The sequence below is a fragment of the Balaenoptera borealis genome (assembly GCF_965194805.1).
Source record: "Balaenoptera borealis genome assembly, chromosome: 2".
Lineage (NCBI taxonomy): Eukaryota > Metazoa > Chordata > Mammalia > Artiodactyla > Balaenopteridae > Balaenoptera > Balaenoptera borealis.
Window position 1 is genome coordinate 164,321,416 of NC_138867.1, and position 21,965 is coordinate 164,343,380.

The 21,965-nt window shown below is 39.2% G+C and overlaps 1 protein-coding gene and 1 long non-coding RNA gene across 3 annotated transcripts in view; one reads left to right on the forward strand and one right to left on the reverse strand.

The window, feature by feature from the left end:
* The window catches only part of LOC309623564, a 45,036-nt gene extending 23,937 nt beyond the window's left edge, over positions 1-21,099 (reverse strand). The window contains exon 1 of the long non-coding RNA XR_014241405.1: positions 2,316-21,099. This is a non-coding gene — a long non-coding RNA (uncharacterized lncRNA). The remainder of the gene's footprint in view (positions 1-2,315) is intronic.
* Positions 21,100-21,282: 183 nt separating this feature from the next.
* The window catches only part of SIMC1 (SUMO interacting motifs containing 1), a 95,046-nt gene continuing 94,363 nt past the window's right edge, over positions 21,283-21,965 (forward strand). The window contains exon 1 of one of the 2 annotated variants that reach the window (XM_082379909.1): positions 21,283-21,552. In XM_082379909.1, coding sequence (XP_082236035.1) covers positions 21,424-21,552 — 129 coding nt within the window. In that variant the 5' untranslated portion in view covers positions 21,283-21,423. The remainder of the gene's footprint in view (positions 21,553-21,965) is intronic. The other variant, XM_082379910.1, reaches the window with a different exon arrangement.

Below are 21,965 nucleotides of genomic sequence, written 5' to 3' on the forward strand. Positions count from 1 at the left end.
ATAGAGCAAACATTCTTGTCTTGTTCCTGATCTTAGGGGAAAAGATCTCCATCTTTCACCATAAAGTATGATGTTATCTGTGGGCTGGGGAAATTGCTTTCTATTCCTAGCTTATTGTCTTTATCTTAAAAGGGTATTGAATTTTATCAAATGCTTTAACTGAAGTTATTGAGATGATCATGTGGATATTTTTTTATTCTATTAACATGTGTATTACATTCATTTTCATATGTTGAATAAACCTTGCATTCCTGAGGTAAATCCTATTTGGTCATGGCATACAATCTTTTTATATGTTGCTGTATTCAGTTTGCTAGTGTTTTGCTGAAGATTTTTGCATCTAGATTCATAGGAGATATTGGTCTATAGTTTTCTCATGGTTTGAGCCTGGCTTTGGCATTAGGGTAATACTAACCTCATAGAAAGAGTTGGGATATAATCCCTCTCCTTCTATTTTTTTGGAAGAATTTATGAAGAATTGATGTTAACTCTTCTTCAAATGTTTGGTAGTAATCACCAGTGAAGCCATATGGTCTTGGGCTTCTCTTTGTGAAAAGGTTTTGATCACTAATTCAATACCTTTTCTTGTTATAGATCTATTCAGGTTTTCTATTTCTTCTTGAGACAATTTCAGTAGTTTGTGTGTTTCTAGGTATTTGTCCATTTTATGTACATAATCTAATTTGTTGGCATATTGTTGTTCATAGAATTCCCTTATAATTCTTTTCATTTATAATGTCAATAACAATGTCCCCACTTTTATTCCTGATTTTAGTAACTTGAGTCTTCTCTGTTTTACATTTGGTCAGTCTAGCTAAAAGTTTGTCAACTTTGTTGACAATTTTTTGTTTCCTTGATTTTCTCTATTGTTTTTCTATTTCATTTACTACTACTCTGCTCATTAATATTTCCTTCCTTCTGTTTGCTTTGGGTTTAAGTTTGCTCTTCTTCCAGTTCTTTAAAATAGAAGATTAAGTTATTGATTTGCGTTCCTTCTTCTTTTCAACATAGACATTTACAGCCATGAATTCATCTCTAAACAATGGGTTAGCTGTATCCCAATAGTAGTTCATTTTAAATAGGGGAATGTCAGGTTTTTTACCTTCTCTTATTTTTCTGTATAATGTGAAATTTTTAAGAGCGTGACATTTCCCAAAACAATAGAACCACATTGAAAAATAAGTTTGAGGGAATTCTTTTGTAAAATGAATACTCTTCTCCCATTTTTCCATTTTCAAGTTCTGTTTTGTTTTGGGCAGGGGTTATTAAAAGCAAAGCATAATTATTTTGGTAATTCCCTAAATTACATGAGAAATATATTTGTTTAGGTTTATACATAGGAAAAAGAACAAGAAATGCACATTACTACAGGTGGTCTCTAGATGATGACACCACAGGTGACTCTTTTTTCTTCTACTTTCTGTATTTAAAATTTTTCTTTATAATGAAAAATTTTTTAGTTATTAAAATGTAAAGTATTTTTATAAATAATTTTCCTTGAGACCTGCCACTTTCTTTTCAAACCCTTTGCTCCCTCATTACCTGGCAGTGATTGTCATAACTTAAACAAACTCGTGTTAAGGAGATGAATTCATTTATGCTAATGCCGGTGAAGTAACATATACATATATATATTCTACCAAATCACTTTGCTGTATACCTGAAACTAACACAACATTGTATATCAACTATATTTCAATCAAAAATTTTTTTAAAAGTAAAAAATAAATAAATGTCTTGCATTTTATCTCACACACACAAAAGAGGTATTAAAAATAAAGAAAATTATGCACACCTGATATTGTCACTGAAATTTAAATTCACATTATGATTATAACAATTATGATGATGATTAGACAGCACAGAGCCTTCTAAGACAGATGTTATATTTTGAAAACCTCCTGCTGGTGGGGAAAATTATAAATAAGAAAGAACCTTCCTTTAGTTGGCACAATTCCTTCTCTCCCTGGGTGTCACCTTACTAACTAGAACTGAAAAGTCATATTTGCAATGCTAATACCCAGCCCTGGGAGGGCCCACAGTTACCCATCTGGCCTACTTACCTCAGAGAGCACAATTTCTAAATTACCAAACAAAAAGCTGCCCAAGTGTCACAGCAGCTCCCAGTGACCAAAAAGCAAGGGTTCCCCAAAGAAAAGAAAAGCAACAACCACAGGCTGGCATCAACTTAGATAGGAGTCAGATCTGCCCACTAGTTGCAGAATAGAGCTCTAAAGGAAATCCATCTGAAATAGTCATAGACAAGGCAGGAAAAGTGTCCAGCCCTTATCTTCCCCCAGGAAAACATAACTTACCAAAAGAAGGCACCTTCTGCAAACTTGGAGCACTAGGCAGAGCCCCCCATCCTCCAGGGATGGAGTAGGGATTTGGAACAAGATCCAGAAATCCACAGGTCCCCAGGGGATCCAGATCTTGGGACTTCTGAAATATGGAACAGGGCCAGAGGGGTTGCTGCTCAGTTATAACCACTGAATCTTTCAGTATCTTAGCCCTTCTGCTGGTAGGAGGTATCCCGCCTGTGTGTTTTCAACCCTGATGAAAAGCAGGATAAAATGAAAAAACTGTACCTCCTAATTGACCCTGAATTGGCTCCAGGCCAGGCTGAGTAGTCTGCAGACAACTGGGGGTTCATCACTGACAACAGAAATGGCACTGAAATTTGTCAGGACCAGAGCAGACGGGCTTCCAAGTGAACTAGTAACACCAGCACTAAACAACAGAACAACTCAGTTAAACAAACAAATAGTAGAATATAAATAATTTCAACAAAGTCACAGGATATAAGATCAATATACAAAAATCAATGGCTCTTCTATTGACTAACAATGAGCAATCCAAAAATGAAATTAAGAAAACAACTCCATTCTCAACAATATCAAGAACATAAAATGCTTAGGAATAAATTCAACCAAAAAAAAAAGCATAAGCCCCATATAATGTATTTAAGTTAAATCATTATGTTGTACACCTTAAACTTATATAGTGTTGTATGTCACTTATATCTCTGAATGAAACTGGAAGAAAAAAAACTACAAAATATTGCTAAGAGAAATTAAAGAAGATTTTAATAAATGGAGAGACATTTCATGTTCGTGCATTAGAAGACTCACTCTTTTTAAAATGGCAATTCTCCCTTAAATTTATCTATAGATTCAATGCAATCCTACCAAAATCCCAGCTGCCTTTTTTGCAGAAATTGACAATCCGATCCTAAAATTCATATAAAAATTCAAAGGACCTAGAATAGAATTGTTTCAAAATAATTTTAAAAAAGAACAAAGTTAAAGGACTTACATCTACCAATTTCAAAATGAATTCTAAATCTACAGAAATCAAGACAGTGTACTGGCATAAATATAGATATATAAATCAATGGAACAGAATTGAGAGTCCAAAAATAAACTCTTACATTTACGGTCAGTTGATTTTCAACAAAGGTGCCAGAATAATTCAATGGGGAAAGAATACTATTTTCAACAAATGCTGTTGGAACAATTGGATATTCACATGCAAAAAGATGAATTTAGGTCCTTACTTACATCGTTCATAAAAAATAACTCAAAATGAATCAAAGATCTAAAAAAGAGCTAAAACTATAAAATTCTTAGAACAGGAGAAAATCCTCATGACCTTGGGGTAGACAAAGAATCCTTAGATATCACACAAAAAGCATAATCCATAAAAGAAAAATCCGATAAACTGCATCAACATTAAAATTTTTGTGCTTAAGAGACACCATTTTAAACAGAAAATAACAAATGTTGGCAACTATGTGGAGAAACTGGAATCCTTGTGCACTGTTGGTGGGAATGTAAAATGGTACAGCCACTATGGAAAACACTATGGCAGTTCCTCAAAAAATTTAAAAAATAAGTATTACCATATGATACAGCAATTCCACTTCTGGGTATATACCCGGAAGAACTAAAAGCAGGGTCCCAAAAAGATATTTGTACACCCATGTTCATAGCAGTGTTATTTCACAATAGCTAAAACATGGACACAACTCAAGTGTCCATCGGTGAATGAATGGATAAGCAAAATTTAGTATATACATACAATGAAATATTATTCAGCCTTTAAAAGGAAGGAAATTCTGACACATGCTACAGAATGGATGAACTTGGAGGACATCAGGCTAAGCGAAATAAGCCAGTCCCAGAAAGAGTCATAAATAGTGTATGATTCCACTTATATGAGATACTTAGTTAAAATCATAGAGACATTAAGTAGAATGGTGGGTGGCAGGGGCTGGGGGGAGGAGGCAATGGAGAGTTATGGTTTAATGGGTATAAAGATGCAGTTTTACAAGTTGAAAAGAGTTATGGAAGGAATTCCCTGGCTGTCCAGTGGTTAGGACTCTGCATTTCCAGTGCAAGGGGCCTGGGTCTGATCCCTGGTCAGGGTACTAAGATCCCGCAAGCCACGTGGCATGGCCAAAAAAAAAAAAAGTTATGGAGATGAATGGTAATGATGGTTGCACAATATTATGAATGTATTTAATACCACTGAACCGTATACTTAAAAATGGTTAAGATGGCACATTTTCTGTTATGCATATTTTACCCAATTTTTTTAATTTAAAAAAAGGCACCAGACCAGAAAATTTTATGTGCAAGTCCTTCCAAAGTTTTAGGGAACAGTCCATGCTGTTCATTAAATGCCCACCAGGTGCTGGGCCCTGTGCCAGGCACTGAACCGTAACAGTGTACAAAGTTAGGCACTCTCAGTGCTCTCATGGCACTTACAATTTAAAGGGGGGGGGGGAAGGAGTGGGGGCACATATTAATCAAAGGGTCTTACCTCTCAGCCCAATTATTAACTGAGGTAATGCTCTAGAGAAAAGGGCCCCAATTCTCTAGGAGGGTTTAAAAAAGAATCTCACATAGACTGAAAGTGTGGGGAGTCTCCCCTGACCCAGGGATGGTAATGCTGACTTCTACCATCGATAATAACATTGCAGAGAGAGTCCTACAAAGGTCCTGGAGCAAGAGGGAACATGGCACATTAGAAGGACTGAAAGATCAAAATGGCTGAATTTTAGCAAGTGGGGAGTGGGGCACAATGAGGCTAGAGACGTAAGCTATGATAAAAGGATGAAAGGACCGGCAGGTCATATTAAGAATTTGAGGGCTTCATCCAAACAGTGATAGGAAACCATTAAAGACTTTTAAGCAGGAAGGAAACAGGACCAGATTTGTGTCGTGTTTTTTAAAATATTTGAAAATATCCCTTGGGCAATAGTGTAGAGAACAGACTGGCGACAAGCCTAGGGTAGACGTTAAGGAAATAGGTTTGGAGGCTCCTGCAATACTCCTGGTGAGAATGAACAATGGCTTGGATGGTATAGATTTACTAGATATACAGGAGTTAAAATCAACAGGTTTGGTAAATGATTAGATAAGTGTAGTTAGGGAGAGGGAGGTACATGGATGGCCCAAAGCAACTGGATAGATGATTGCAGTGGTGATATTCTCTGAAATAGAATGAACAGAAAGGGAACCAAGTTTTTGTTTTTAGTTTTCAATTACTATTTTTTAATTTTTTTCTTCCAGTTTCATTGAGACATAATTGACATACAGCACTGTATAAGTTTAAGGTATACAGCATAATGATTTGACCTACATATATCATGAAATAACTACCACAATAAGTTTAATGAACATTCACTATCTCATATACATACAAAATTTTTATATATTTTTTTCTTTATGATGAGAACTCTTAGGATTTACTCTCTTAACAACTTTCATGTATAACATATATCAGTGTTAATTATATTAATCATGTTGTACGTTACATCCCTAGTACTTATTTATCTTATAACTGGAAGTTTGTGTCTTTTGACCACCTTCATTCAATTCCCCTCCCCACACCCCTCACCTTTGGTAACCACAAATCTGGTCTCATTTTCTATGGGTTTGTTTGAAGTATAATTGACCTACAACACTAAGTTAGTCCCTGGTTCACAACGTAGTGAGTCAGTATTTATATACATTACAAAATAATCACCATGGTCAGTCTAGTCACCATCTGTCACCATACAAAGATATTATATTATTGTTGACTATATTCCCCATGCTATACATTTCATCCCTGTGACTCATTTATTTTGTAACTGGAAGTTTGTACCTCTTAATTTCCCTCACCTATTTCACTCATCTCCCCACCACCCAAGAGAACCAAGTTTTGAGAGGAAAGATAGTTTGTTCTTGGAGTACAGAGACTGAGGTGCTTTGGGGATAATCAAGGACAATGCTGAGCAAGCAGTTTGATATATAGGCGAATAGTTCTGGGAAGAGGTCTGAGCTAGATGAAGAAATTTGAATGTCAACTGCATATTTACTGAGAGGCTGAGTGAAAACTCTCCAGGAGGAAGATTAGATTGAAAAAAGAAGAGAGCGTAGGACTGAACTTTAAGGAGCCCAACTTTTAATTGCTTATAGAGGAGAAAGAGCCTGCAAAGGATTCTGGGAAGGAAGGGTCAGAGAGGTTGGAGACATCGGTGTCATGAAATCAAAGAGAAGAGTGTTTCAGAGAGGAAGAGGCCAACAATGCCAAATGCTGCTGACACTAACATTAAGCATTCTTTATATGTAACAGCATGGAGGTTATATTAGTTATCTACTGCTGTGTAACAATACCCTAAACTTCAGCAGCTTACAATAACAAATGTTTGTTAACTCATGTAATTTCTGAAAGTAAGGAATCCAGGAGCTGCTGAGCTGGGTGGTTCTGGCTCAGCCTCCCACGAGGCTATAACCAAGATGGCAGGCAGGCTGTGGTCATCTGAAGAGTTTACAGGACTGGAGGATCCCCTTCCAAGATGACCCATTCACAGCTGGATTCCCCAGAGCAAACAACCCAAGAGAGAAAGGTTGAAGCCGCACTGTGACCCAGCCTCGGAAGTCATATGCCATCACTTCTGGCGTATTCTGTTCATCAGCAGCAAGTCAGATAGTACAACCCACACTTAAAAGGGGGGGGGGGGGATTAGACTCTACCTTCTGAAGGAAGAATATTAAAGAATTTGTGGCCATATTTTAAAACCACCACAGAAGTCAGATGATCTGAGGGAGCACCATTTCTGTGGAGTATGGAGGGGTGGAAGCTAGACAGGAGTGGGTTGAGAAGTGAATGTGAGTCCAGGAAATGGAAGCTGCTAATGTAGACGACTCTCTCGGGAAGTTTGTGAAGGAAAGAAAAGAAATAGGATGGGAGCTAGAGGGTAAAGTGAGGTGAAAAGAAGGTTTGGGTTATGGTTGTTTTTAAGATGGGACAGACTTAGTAAGGTTTAAGTGCATGGGAAGGACCCAGTTGGGAAGGAGCAATTGGATATGTAGGTAAGGGAAAGAGCAGTTGAGAGCATAGGGTTTGAGGACAATGGGAGGGAGCTGGACCCAGAACACAGTTATAGAGATTAACCTCAAATGGATGAGAAACAGCACTTCTAATGCAGCAGGAGTGCAGGAAGGATAGAGGTGGTTATGGGTACATTTTAGTTTGCTTTGGGGAAGATGAGGGAGTTCTCATGTGATAGCTTCAATTTTCTTTCTGCAGTAAACAGTAAGGTCTTCTGACGGTATGAAGGAAGGGGAATAGTCAGAGGTTTAAGGAGAATAGAAAAGATATGAAATAAATAACTGTAGGGAGCAGGAAATCAAACTGACAAGTACCCAGAAATGTTGAGGGCTGATATGATGTTGATAATCACATTAGTCTGCTGGAATTATAAGGAAATCTCTGGAAAATGGAAAGCAAATGGCATCAGATTGAAGGAGAATATCATAACCTAAAATGTCCAGTGGAGAAAACTGAAGCAAAGCTGGAGAGCAACTTGAAGGTTCTCCAACCTCAGAGGCAGTAGACACGGGGAAATAGGAATGAGACCTAGCTGGGGCAACTAATAAAATAACCTTCCCCAGTTTTTGCAAAGCAACTGGCAGTAGAGACCTCTGCCTCCTGGTAAGAGCAGCGAGTGTGAGTGTAAGTAGCTGAGCCAGAGAGGCAGGGCATTGCAGTGCCCACAGTAATAATGTGGTTGTCCCTGGTCCCAGAAGACTGGACACTAATATAGACCAACCTGGCTGGTTTCCATGGTGTATATATAGACCATCCAGCAGCAAATTCAAACTCTCCTGAAATTCCTGGCAACAAGATGAGATACACACATCTACCATTCACATGTAGACTAATAGGGAACTTCAAAAATCAAGACGAACACCCAACCCAAGAATGACAAAACATTTGAGGGAAACTCTAACATCAAAACTAAGAAACAGGGACTTCCCTGGTGGCACAGTGGTTAAAAATCCGCCTGCCAATGCAGGGGACAGAGGTTCGAGCCCTGGTCCGGGAAGACCCCACATGCCGCGGAGCAACTGAGCCCATGTGCCGCAACTACTGAGCCTGTACTCTAGAGCCCACGAGTCACAACTACTGAGCCTGCATGCCACAACTGCTGAAGCCCGCACGCCTAGAGCCTGTGCTCCACAACAAGAGAAGCCATGGCAATGAGAAGCCCACGCACCACAACGAAGAGCAGCCCCAGCTTGCCGCAACTAGAGAAAGCCCGTTCGCAGCAATGAAGACCCAATGCAGCCAAATAAATAAATAAATAAAAAATTTTTTAAACAACTAAGAAACACTACACTTCACAAAAGAGAGAAGTAACACTTAAGGAAACAGAACTGATAGAGCAAACAGAACAGGACTTGGCTCTTCTCTCCTCTGAATGAGGGTGAAGAAACTTGCTCAGAATATCTTATACCTGAGCCTCAGCTAGGAACTTCACAAGCCAAGAATTGCCTCTTTGTACTCTGGTTCTATTGTGACAATCTCCCTTATACCAAAGGATGACTAATAGTCTAGTCATCTGAATGGAAAAAGAGTTACATATTGGATGAAGACACATGGCTTTAAACATCAAAATATTTTCCCAGCATACCAAACAAAAGATTGTGTTATGTATGTTACAATGTTAATGTAACAAATGGTAGAATTCAAGATGAAAAGCACTAAAAGGGACAAATAGTGATATTTCATATCAATAAAAGAACAATTAACAAAGAAGTATTCAATGTTTATTCATCTCACATTAGAGCTTGTAAAAATATGAAGCAAAATCTAATATAAATATCAGACTTCTCAGTTAAGATGATGAATTTTCTCTTTCAATACCTAATGAAACAAGCAATAGATGGTACACACACACACACATGCCATCAACATTGGCCAAACAAGATTGGTGGCCAAGAAAACAACCAGAATTGTCTGGAGCAAATAGAGAAGTCCAGCTTAGCTCCTACCTTCAACCTCACCTCTCAGCAGCCTTCCTGGTGAATTAATAAGATCCTGAAAATTCTTGCTAATGCCATCAAACCTAGAATGATGCAACCTGAATGAGAATCCTTATTTTTCACCCCTTCTGATTAAGAAGTAGTACATATGGGTCCTAGAGTAATCAATGGGACTGACTCTCAAACAAAAGGGAAAATTTCAGAACTACCCACTGAACCAGGAAAATGCCCCAAAGAAGAGGAAATTCAAATGGACAATAAACTTTGAAAAGATTGTTTTAAAGCCCACTGACCAAAGGCCTCCAGGAACAAATCCATAGTGAAAAAAGTTAGGTTTATTTACCTTGCTGCCACAAGGGAGAAAGTTCTCCAGAGAAACTACAGGCCTCAGCAAGATGATTGGAAGGGACTTCTCACAGGACTCGGACTTGTGCTGGATTATTCCAGAAAAGTTTAAGAAGTAGAGACCAGTTACGGATTGAAGGTTGTCAAGAAATTGGGGCAATTTAGTGGCTTGATACTTTCATAATTTTTATCTAGTAAGCAGGATTAAAGCAAGGCTAAAGTTTTCATTGGTAAAAGAGCAGCTGTCACCCAAGCTGTTTTATTGTTTCTATGGTTGCAAAGTGGTCTTGTCTCTGTCTTGTTCCAGAGTGGCCTTGTGTACATCTTACTTATATTCTAGAAAGTATTGTGTAAGTTCATTTGGGAATACCATGGCATGGATGCTAGCTGCCAATGAGGAAGCTTTACACTTTCTCAAGATAATCAACCTCACTAATAGTAAAGTAAATGCAAATTACAACAACAAATACCTTTTTTCACACAAGAGATTTTAAAAAATAAAAAGTGGTAACACCCAGTGCTAAGGGAAATGTATGGAAATAGGTTTTCGCATTCACACTAGATACAGTGTGAATTGTTAAAATTTTTTTAAATTATTATTATGGAAAATTTCAAACATATATAAAAGAAGACCATTGTATAATAGGCTCCCATTATACCAGCTTCAACAACTATCAACTCATGGCCACTCTTATTTCATCCATCCTTTCATCCACTTCTTTCCCTCCAGTACTTTTCTGAAGGAAAGTATTTCATCCATAAATATTTCAGTTTGTATCTCTACCATTATCACATCTTAAAAAATAACAAAAATTCCTTAATTTAATGAAATATCTAGTCAGTGTTGAAATTTCCAACTGTTTTACAAATGTCATATTTATTTTCATAGTTTGTGTGAATCGAGATCCAAATAAGGTCCACACACAGCTTTCTAAAGTAAGTAATATGGCCTTACATATTAAAAACAAAATATGTACATATCCTTTGATCTAATCATCTTAGTCCTAACAATCTAAGGATGAATCTATGAGAATATTTATTGTGGCATTGTTTGTAATGACAAAAACTTAAAAACAACTTGAATTTCCACTAATAAAGGAAGAGTAAATTAATGTATACGTGTGTAGTATGGATAACTGTGTGGCTATTAAAAAATCAAGTTGGATCTATAGCTCCTGCTCTGGTGGGGTGCCCTGATGAATTAAGCAAGAAAGGATATAACTGAGAAATATATATGGTTTATGATCTGACTTTTGTAAAAACAAATGACAAATTCACAATCTTCTATATATTTTTATGTATTTATTTATGTGTGTGTGTATGTGTCTATATATATTTGTAGATGTTTACATGGTTATGGAGAAAAATGTGTGGGCTCATATACCTGAGCAAATGACATTGGTTACATGATCGTTGTCAAGAAAGAGTGTATAAGGCAAAGGGAAATAAGAATAAAATCAGATTAAAACATGGAAAAATAGTTATGGTATATGTTAAATGAAATGTAGAAATCAAAACTCTAGTCATAATATCATTGCAAATGAGTATGTAAAACTGAATGTAGTGGTAACAAAGGACAAAGGAAAACTTAATTTAAGTGGTAGTTTCATCTTGGATTTTTCTTTCCTCAAGAAAGTAACACTGAAAAAAAGAAAAATAGATTAATGTTTTATGTGTGTGTCTGTCTGTATATATATCTATATATAGAGAGATATATATCCTTATAACAATCAAATAAATCCATATTTGGTCAATAAATGAGAACAAACCAATTTTTGTCTATTTGATTTTGTCTGTCAAGAATACAAATGCAGAAAACATCTGTTCAGATAATGATGTTGTACAAAATTGTGTTAATAACTTCATTTCTTTACTAACTCAGGGCAGCCCACCCAAGCAATCCTGGAATCCTTTAATGCAGTTAAAATTAAAAATCCTGATAATTCCTATAAAACTGAGGCTGGCACTGTGGTCATTCATACAATTTGGCCTGAATTGGTGACCTAATCCAGTTATTACTCAAATCAGAAATGTAAAATTTCTTCACTCTATGTTTTCTACTACACTTACTGCTAATGAACAAATTGTTAGATTTAAGTAATTCATCCTCCCCCAAATAGTTTCCTATATTCTTCTAATTTAACGGATTGCTTGTGCAGTTTCTTTTAAACTCTGCTTCCCCAGGAGTCCACCAGTGCCATAGGTAACTGACTCAATTCTCCCACTACTTTCCTCCATTCAATTTAAATTCATGAACTACCATAATGCCAAATGTTCCTTCAAATAGTATGTACCAACTCAGACAACTGTAAACAGAAATGTAAAGCCAACGTTAAAATGGCATGGCCATAAAATGATTCAGAATGTGCTTACAATTTTTAAATACTATTGTTCACTTGAAAATTACAAAGTTAGTTTAATTTTTTTCTCTTTTTCTCCATAGAATTTACAGACTCCCAGGCGGTCTGGGCACACAAATAGAGACGGAGATTTAGGATTTTTAAGAAGCTTACTGATGAAAGCAACTAGGATGATAACATCATCAATCAGCCTAATAGTTCAACTCTAATTTACAGCTGATTACCCTTGCAATTAGGAGGAACTATTTAGTTCCTGTTTCTTTTTTTCTCCCACTTGGACCATTCCCCCATCAAACAATGAAAATTGTTTTGAAAATTTTGACAAAGAATTTGGCTTTAAATAAGGAATTCCATTTCTAGATGTCTAACTTAAAGAGATATTTAGTCCAGATAAGTATGTAAGAATACTTGAAACTGCAGTATGATGTTGTAAACATCCTAAGTGTTCATTATTAGGTAGTTGAATAAATTATAAAATAATGTAATACTCTGCTCAATAAACATTAGGTATTCATACAAATTCTACTGATAGCTATTGAAAAAGATGAACAGCCCAGGAGAAAAAAAATAGTGAATGTGTATGAACAATTTCAAGAAAAAAACTACAAATGGCCAATGAAAATTTTTTAAGTATCTCAACTTCATAATAAAGTAAATGCAAATCAGAACAAGATACCAATTTTAATGTATTTGATTGGCAACAACTAAAATTTTTGATAACCAATGCTCGTGGAAGTTTCAGAAACAAGCACTCAAACACTCTTGTTGGCACATTATTTGGTGCAACCTTTCTGGATAATAATTTGGTAATTTCCATCAACATGTAAAACACATATATCCTTTAACCCAGTCCTCAATGCTTAGCATTTTCTCTGTAGATATGCTAATAAGACTTAAGATAAGTACATAGATATTCTTGCAACACTGTTATACCGGTAGGAGTAAAATCTAAACCACACAACAAACAAACAAGCAAAACCCTAGGAACAACCAAAATTACCATGATAGGGAACTAATTAAATAAATTGTGGCACATTCTAACAAATGACTTTTTATGCAGCTCAGAAATATATGCATTATGTTATATATTATATAATATAATATAATATATATATTTTATAACTTGCAGTTAGGGAACTATCCCCATAACATATTAAATGAAAAAGCAAAGTAAATAACTGTGTATACTATGATCTTTTGTGTTAAAAACAGACAAAAAGGATATAGAAAGATAGAAATAAGTATACGTAAATAATTTTGTATGTTTTGAAGGATTCACAAGAAACTAAGAAAGGCATTTTAGGCTTGGGAAGATGAACTAGGAAAGGGAGGGTGGCTCTCAACACTCACTTTTTATTTGGTAACTTTTCGTAGCATGAATTTTCTAATCTCATAGATTTGTTTCTTTTAATTTAACAAACTGTTCCCTATAGGCTATCAGGGATGGGAGAATGTTTACTTCTTTGTGCTTTTCTATAAAATAAGAGCAAATCTCATACTATTTTTAAAATATTATCATGAGTCAAAAAATGGATATTGTAGATCTATATTCACTGACAGAGAAAACTGTAAGGACTTTTTTTTTTTTAATTTAAGAAAGCCCAATTGCAGTACAATGTGCATAGTATGAGCCCATTTATATAAAATTGTGTGTTGGCACCTGTGGGTATTGACATTAAGAAATGTCTGGGGCTTCCCTGGTGGTGCAGTGGTTGAGAATCTGCCTGCCAATGTAGGGGACACGGGTTCGAGCCCTGGTCTGGGAAGATCCCACATGCCGCAGAGCGGCTAGGCCCGTGAGCCACAATTACTGAGCCTGCGCGTCTGGAGCCTGTGCTCCGCAACAAGAGAGGCCGCGATAGTGAGAGGCCCGCGCACCGCGATGAAGGGTGGCCCCCGCTTGCCGCCACAGGAGAAAGCCCTCGCACAGAAACGAAGACCCAACACAGCCATAAATAAATAAATAAAATTAAAAAAAAAAAGAAATGTCTGGAAAGATATTATCAAAGTGCAATGTTATTACACATTCTGTTTTGTAACCACTCTAAATTGCCTTAATTTTCTCAAAATGAGGATGCATCATCTTTGAACATAGTAACACAAAATTTTAATATAAACTCTGACATCTATTTGATATCTCAGCAAACTAGAAGCTGGAATGGAAACGAGGAAAGGATAAGAAAATGATTTAAATAAAGTTATGCACACTGAGAGGCTGCCTACTAAAGCAGTCCAGTGCAAAATCGAGGAGTGACCCAAAACTGGGAGTTTATACCTGGAATCCAGCAAGGGGAACAGAGTGTTCCCTAGGGCAGGAGAGAAACCTGAGCTGGATAGCTTTAGCATAAACAAAAGTGGGTCTGCAGGCACTGACTTGCCACAATGAAAAAAATTAAAATTAAAATTAAAAAACCTTTTAAAGATGTATATCCACTAAAAAAGTCCCCATTAATAAGTAAGGAAGCCCTGTTGCTTAGAACATTTTTACTGCAAATCATGGTTCAAATCTCCATACTAAAGCAGACATGGTTTTTGGATAAAGCTGAAAATACATGTCATTTTGAATAAGTACATATGAATATAGGTAAATGTTAAAAAAAAAAAAAAAGCTCTAGAGGGGTAAACACAGCAGCACTGAAGAGGGGGAACTGGAATCAGGATGGAGGAGGTGGTCAAAGAGGCCACCTTGTCTGTAATGTTTGAATTTTTTAATAAAAGGAAAGTATTCACATATTTTTATTGTGGTTAAAATATACATAAAATTTACATTACAGCCATTTTTAATGTTCAATTCAGTGGCACAGTACGGTCACAATATTATGCAACCATCACCACTCTCAACTTCCAGAACTTTTTCATCATCCCAAATAGAAACTCTGTACCCATTAAATAACTCCCCATTTCCCTTCCCCCAACCCCTGATAACCTCTATTCTATTTTTCTGTCTCTATGAATTTACCTATTCTAGGTAACTCACATAAGTAAAATCATAAAATATTTGTCTCTTTGTGACTGGCTTATTATATTTAGCATAGTTTCCTCAACTTTCATCCATGGTGTAGCATATGTCATAATTTCCATCCTTTTTAAGGCTGAATAGAATTCCATTGTGTGGATATACCATTCATCTGCTGATGAACCCTTGGGTGATTTCTACCTTTGGCTATTATGAATAATGCTCTGAAGATTGGTGGCTAAGTATCTGTTTGAGTCCCCACTCTCAAGCCTTTTGGGAAAATACCTAGGAGTCGAATTGCTGGATCATATGGTAATTCTAACTTTTTGAGGAACTGCCAAACTGTTCTCCCCAGCAGCTGCACTATTTTACATTCCCACCAGCAATGCATGAGGGTTCCAATTTCTCCACATCCTTGCCAAAACTTGTTTTTCCTTTTTTTTTTCTAATAATAAGCCACCGTATGGGTGTGAAATGTTATCTCATTGTGGTTTTGATTTGCATTTGCACATTTTTTTTCATGTACTATAAATGTTTAATTAAAAATTATTTTAGAAGAAGAAAGTAAGGGATCAGGATTTGTTTTCTTCATTCACAAGCAAGGGATACCTTCTTCACTGCTAAGCTCTGTGAGGATAGAGGCCAGGGCTGTCCTGCTCACTGTTGCATCCCCAGCCCCCAACAAGGTGCCTGGCACCTAGTAGGCACTCATTAAATAGAGTACCCATTTGAGGCATAAATGACTGCATTATCCTCCCAATTTATGTATGAGTTGAGGGGAATAAGTCTATGAAGAAGTGTCACCTTGAAAAATATACACACAAATATTATTCAACCATAAAAAATGAAGGAAATCCTACCATTTGCGACCATACGGATAGACCTTGAGGGCATTTTCCTAAGTGAAATAATTCAGACAGAGAAAGACAAATACTATATGATCTCACTTATACGTGGAATCTAGAAACACCAAACTCAGAGAAAATGAGAGTAGAATGGTGGTTGCCAGGGTCTGGGGGTTGGTGGGGGGAATGGGGAGACATTGGTCAAAGGGTACAAACTTTCATTTAAAAGATGAATAAGTTCCAGGGATCTAATGTACAGCATGATGACTATAGATAATAATACTGTATTATATATTTAAATGTTGCTTTACTGCTCTCACCATAACAACAACAACAAAATGGTAATTATGTGAGATAAAGGATGTATTAACTAACCTTATTGTGGTAAACATTTCCCAATATATACATATATAAAAACATCACACTGTACACCTAAAACTTACACAATGTTATATGTCAATTATATTTCAATAAATCTGGAAAAAATAATACAAGTCATCCAGAGGAAAAAGAAAAATACACATACATACTAATTTCTGAAAAAGACATCATCATAAATTTGGAAGTCTTGGGTAAACAGCCTATTTCAAGACAGATACAGGATAGCCAAGAAAAGTGCCATAAGTGACACTACTTACGGTTTTAAGAAAGGCAACTTCGGGGCGGTATTCATCCATCTGGGTTGCCAGATAAGGACAAGGAACTTTTCAAGTGTACTCATATTCTACAACCATATTCATTTCCTGAGTTTCAGGCAGGATGGCTGATGAGAAAGATATATACAATCAGAATACTGTTGTACCCCTGAAGTCTTATCACTATTTGTGTGCTTGAAAGTCAGTTACTAATATTAATCACTTTATCATAAATTCTTCAACAGAAGTAGATATTTGAATTTTTTTCCAATTTGTTCATATATCCATGAATGAACATTACTTATTGTAGATGGCAACCATCCATTGCTTCTCTCTAGCTAAAGAGGATGGAGGCCATTCATCTTGTTCTCCCATTCCCTTCCCACAAGTTTAAAGTGCAGTAAACTACTCCTCTCTCCACTCCCCAAGCTGAGAACTTGTCTGAAAGTCACGGAACTATTTCCCTGCATAAGCCCCTGATGCCCCTAGGGGTGAAGGAAGGGAGGAGAGAGCTAGTTGGTGCTAAGAGAAGAGCACCAAGATGGGAGCTGCCTGCATTCCCTTCCTCCTTGAGTTATGCATGTAAATTCTCCATGGGTGAGTCAACTGGAGAGCACAGAAGGTGGCTGAGGCTTAAGGCCCTTGCTGGCACTCCCCAAGAAGCCCCTCCAGACAAGGATCCCCCAACAACAAAAGGCTATATGTTAGACTGCCCCTGGCAGGGACTGGTGGGGATGTCTGGGAGAAAGGGTTGAGATTGACCTCTCCTACATTAGAGAGTGCACAGGGGAGGCCCCAGAGAGCAACGATGTGCCCATTCCAAGTAAGAGAGCTGGAATCCGGACTCCTGACACATTGGGAGAACTGTTACTGAAGTAGCAACAACCAGAAGAAAAAGAACAGATAACTCTTCATGGACAGTCCTGCAGAGAACATTCTTTCTCCCTCCTCCTCATCCCTACTTAGGAGCAGAGCCAAGAAGAAAGAAAGGGAGTGACATTACCACTCCCTCCACTAAGAACTGTTGTAGCCACAAGTCCACCTGCACCAGGAGAACGGGAAGAGCTATGAATTAAATAAGAGATTAAAGATTTTAAATGGGCAGGCCTAAGTCATAATACTTGGAATGGGACTGTATTAGTTACTAAAAGTGACTGCACAGTTATGGGACCAGAGTAGAATATTCTTAAGGGAATCTGTTCAACAGAGTTAAATGAATTTCTAAAGACAGTGGTAATGGTTATAGGGGAAACAAATTAAATCGCTTCATATTTATATCTCACAAGTGAAGACTTCACAAACTGGCTATATACTTATCATAATCTATAATTATTTACTAGTTTATTGTCTTCCCCATAAACTATAAGCACCATGGATCAGAGACCATGTCTATATTGTTCACTATTGTATCCCTTGAGTACAGCATATGTGCTCAACAATAATTTGCTGAATGTAGATTCCTTATCTTTTAAAGATACAAACTGAAATGTTTGCAGAATAAACAATGTGATGTCTGATAAAAAAAAAAAAAAAAGAAAGAAGCCAGACCAAGAAAAGTTCATGTCGTGATGTATGTGCATGCGTGCGTGCATGCATTCCTGCATGCGTGTGTGTGACAATCATAAAAAAAAAAAAAAAATTCAGGAAGGTAGAGGTGAGAGAGTGCGTGGGAATATAAACAGAACAAGATTGATAATTCTTGAAGCTGGATGATGGGCACACGGGGTTCATTATAATCTCTTTTGTTTAATTTTTTTAAATAGTGGTAAAATTATAATTGTTTCTTAATTTTTTTCTCAACATAATATGAAAACGTCTAAATATACATAAAAGGTAAAAGTGAACACCCATATAACTACCATGTATTTGACAATGTTAATCTTTTATTATATTTACTTTACCCACATCTATCCTTCTATACATTTATCCATCTTATTTTTGATGCATTTCAAAGTAATTTGCAGACTTCATTACACTTCACTCCTTAACACTATAGCATGCATATCATAAACCTCAAAAATTTTTACCATTTCTTTTTTTTAAGGTAAAATTTACTTACAGTGAAATCATATATTTACTATATGTAAACATATCATATATTTACTATATAAAATAACATTTATTAATATAATCTACAAAAATACATATTATTTATATTTGTCCTTATATTTAGAAGTTCATAGCATGTTATGTTTGTGTTCCTCCAAAATTCATATGGTGAAACTCTAACCCTGCAATGTAATGGTATCTGGAGATGTGGTCTTTGGGAGGTAATTAAGGTCAGATTAAATTAGGGCATGAGAGCATGAGGGTATCCTCATGATAGGATTAGGGCCCTTATAAGAAGCCCACTAATCCTCACCCTCACCCTCTCCCTGCATGCACCCACTGGGGAAAGGCTATTTGAAGATATACTGAGAAATCTGCAACCCAAGGAAAGAGTCTTCACTGGGAACTGAGTTGGTCAGCACCTTAATCTTGGACTTCCCAGCCTCCAGGACCATTAGAAAATAAATTTCTGTTGTTTAAGCCACCAGTCGATGGTATTTTGTTATGGCAACCTGAGCGCACGAAGGCATAGTGTTAGTAGGAAGCCACTGAAGGGGTTCATTACATATTTTCTTAAAGAGTACTCTGGCTAAGTGTGGAGGAAGGAATGAAATAGGACAAGAATAGATTCAGGAAGACTGGATAGGAGGCTATGACTACTGACTAGACTAGAGGTGATCTTAGCTTGCCTAGAATCATAAGAGCAGAGACCAAAAGAAGCAAGGGAGTGCAAGAAATATTTAGGGGGTAAAAGAGACAGGATTTGTTGAGAGCATAAAGCTGTGCAATTGCTGGCTGGTAGTACCACCAGTCACTGACGTAGGGAACACAGAGAAGAAGCAGGCTTTATTTTTGGAGGGCCAGGTAGGGGGATGGAGGTTGAGTTCAGTTTTGGACATATTCAACTTGAGATGCCTATGAGGTTCAACAGACATTTGGATACATTACATCTGGAGCTTTGAGGACAGGGCTGGGCTGGGGATAAACATATGGGAGTCACCAGCATAAACATTATCATTAGGGGCTTCCCTGGTGGAGCAGTGGTTGAGAATCTGCCTGCCAATGCAGGCGACACGGATTCAAGCCCTGGTCTGGGAAGATCCCACATGCCGCGGAGCAACTAGGCCTGTGAGCCACAACTACTGAGCCTGCATGTCTGGAGCCTGTGCTCCGCAACAAGAGAGGCCGCAATAGTGAGAGGCCCGCGCATCGCGATGAAGAGTGGTCCCCGCTTGCCGCAACTAGAGAAAGCCCTCGCACAGAAACAAAGACCCAACACAGCCAAAAAAATAAAAAAATTATAAATAAATTTTTAAAAAATTATCGTTAAAGCATGGAAATGGTTGAGATTGTGTAGGGAGAAGTATGCGAAGGTCATGAGGAACACCATGATTTAAGGAGTAAGTTAGAGGAGCAGTAGTCAGCTAAGGAGAATGAAAAGAAGTGGTAACAGAGGTGCTGAGTCACAGAAACCCAAAAAAGAAGTTAAATAAACTAAATGTTAAATGGCATTTGGTGAAGACAAACAACTTAATGAATCCCTTCACAACAAGGATGATTTCAAACATACCACCAGAACATCTGAAATCTGTTGGCCATTGACCTGAGGTTTTCAATGCATGGTCCCCACAAGAGCAGCATCAACATCACCCGGGAACCTGTTAGAAATGAAAACTGGGTGGCCCCACCTCATAAACCTACTAAATCAGAAACCCTGGGGTGTGGCCCAGCAATCTGTGTTTTAACAAGCCTTCTGGGTGATTCTGATGTTCACTAAAGTTTGGGAATCGCTGCTCTAAGCAGTGCTTAGATAGCACCTGATAACCATTCCTTTAGGAACCAATCCCCTTTCCGATAAACACATTTTCCTTTGGCTCTGTTAATACATTTTGCCAAATTGCTAGAGCCTGGGCAGCAAGATTTGGTCAATACCCCATTTATTGTAACACAGATCTTATCCTGATTTTAACATTCCTGCTCAACAACCAACTACCTACGGCTTCTCCCTCCACTGGGTATATCTTTTTTGCTTATTCATAACATCTAAATATTCATAATGTCTGCTCCTTCATCGCTTCTCTTTGTGCATTTTTTTCAGTCTCTGATCCTGCTACCAACTGAACAAATCTCTAAATCTCAGTTTAAATTCCTGAGTGACATATATTGTTGGTGAAACCGCAAATTGGTACAATTTAGTAATTTGGCATCATTTATCGGAACAGAAACAGCGCCTCCGACCTAGTAATTCCACTTCTAGGAATTGATCCTACAAAGGTACTTGCACGTGTGCAGAAAGAAGTGGGGCCTCTCTCCCCCCACGCAGTCAGAGGCCAGCTCACCCACCCTCAGTCAGTAGGGGCCCCCTCTACCCCGCCAGTCCGAGGCCAGGTTCCACCCTCAAGGGACGCTCTTCGGGTGAGTATGTCGAGGCCGTCTGGATCAGAGAGGCCTGTTCACACCTCACTTCACACTTGAGTCAGAAGCAGCAGGGGAAGCCCTCACAGCCTCAGCGTCCCTCACGGCCGCCCCCAACACCGGCCCAAGCCGGCTGCGACTTGATTTTCTCTCTCTCTTTCCGGGAAGAGAGTACGAGTACCACCGCCAAAAACCGTGACCGCGGCCCTTACCCAACCGCTAGCCGCCCGCCGCCCGCCGCCCGCCGCCCGCCGCCCGCCGCCCGCCGCCCGCCGCCAGGGGGCGGGGCTCCGGAGGGGCGGGAAGGGGCCGACGGGGCGGGGATCGGGGCGGGAAGGGGCGGGGCCGTTGGGGTGATGGCCCCGGTTGTCGCCGCCGCCGCCGCCGCCGCCGCCGCCGCCGCCGCCGCCTCAGCAGCAGGAACCGAAGTCGCCGCCGCCGCTGCCGCCTCCCGGGTCGCCGGCCGCCCGTGCGCTGGCTCGGCCGGGACCCGCAGCCATGGAGGACTTCATCGTGATCTCGGACGACAGCGGCTCCGAGAGCTCCGGGGGGACCCGCCCGGGCCGGGCGCGGAGGCTCCGCCGGGCCCTGTCCAGGACCACCGGCGCGCTGCCCCGTCGGACCGTGGTGAGTGAGCGAGCCGCCGCTCCCCGAGCCCCGCCGCGACCGGAGCGCCGCCTCCGCTCGGGCCACCCTCGGCCCGGCCCGCTGGCTCCGGCGGCCCCGCCGCCCGCGCCTGGGCGCCTCACAGCTGCAACGGCTTCCCGCCTTGCCGCCTTCCCGGCGTGTTCTACCCTGAGGAGTGCGGCGGGCCCGGATCGGGAGGTCGGGCCTCCCGGGCTCCGCACTCAAGCCCGAGCGGGCTGAGGCTGGAGAGTGGCCACCGAGCACATGGACGAGGTCCTGGTGCGGGGGGTGCAGGAGCCCACAGCGGGCGGCGGTCTCAGGTCGGGCCGCGCGCTTCCCCGAGCCTTGGCGGGGGTGGCGGCCGGGGGGCCCGGGGGCACACGGGGTCCTAGGGGTAGTCCCGGACCTCCGGG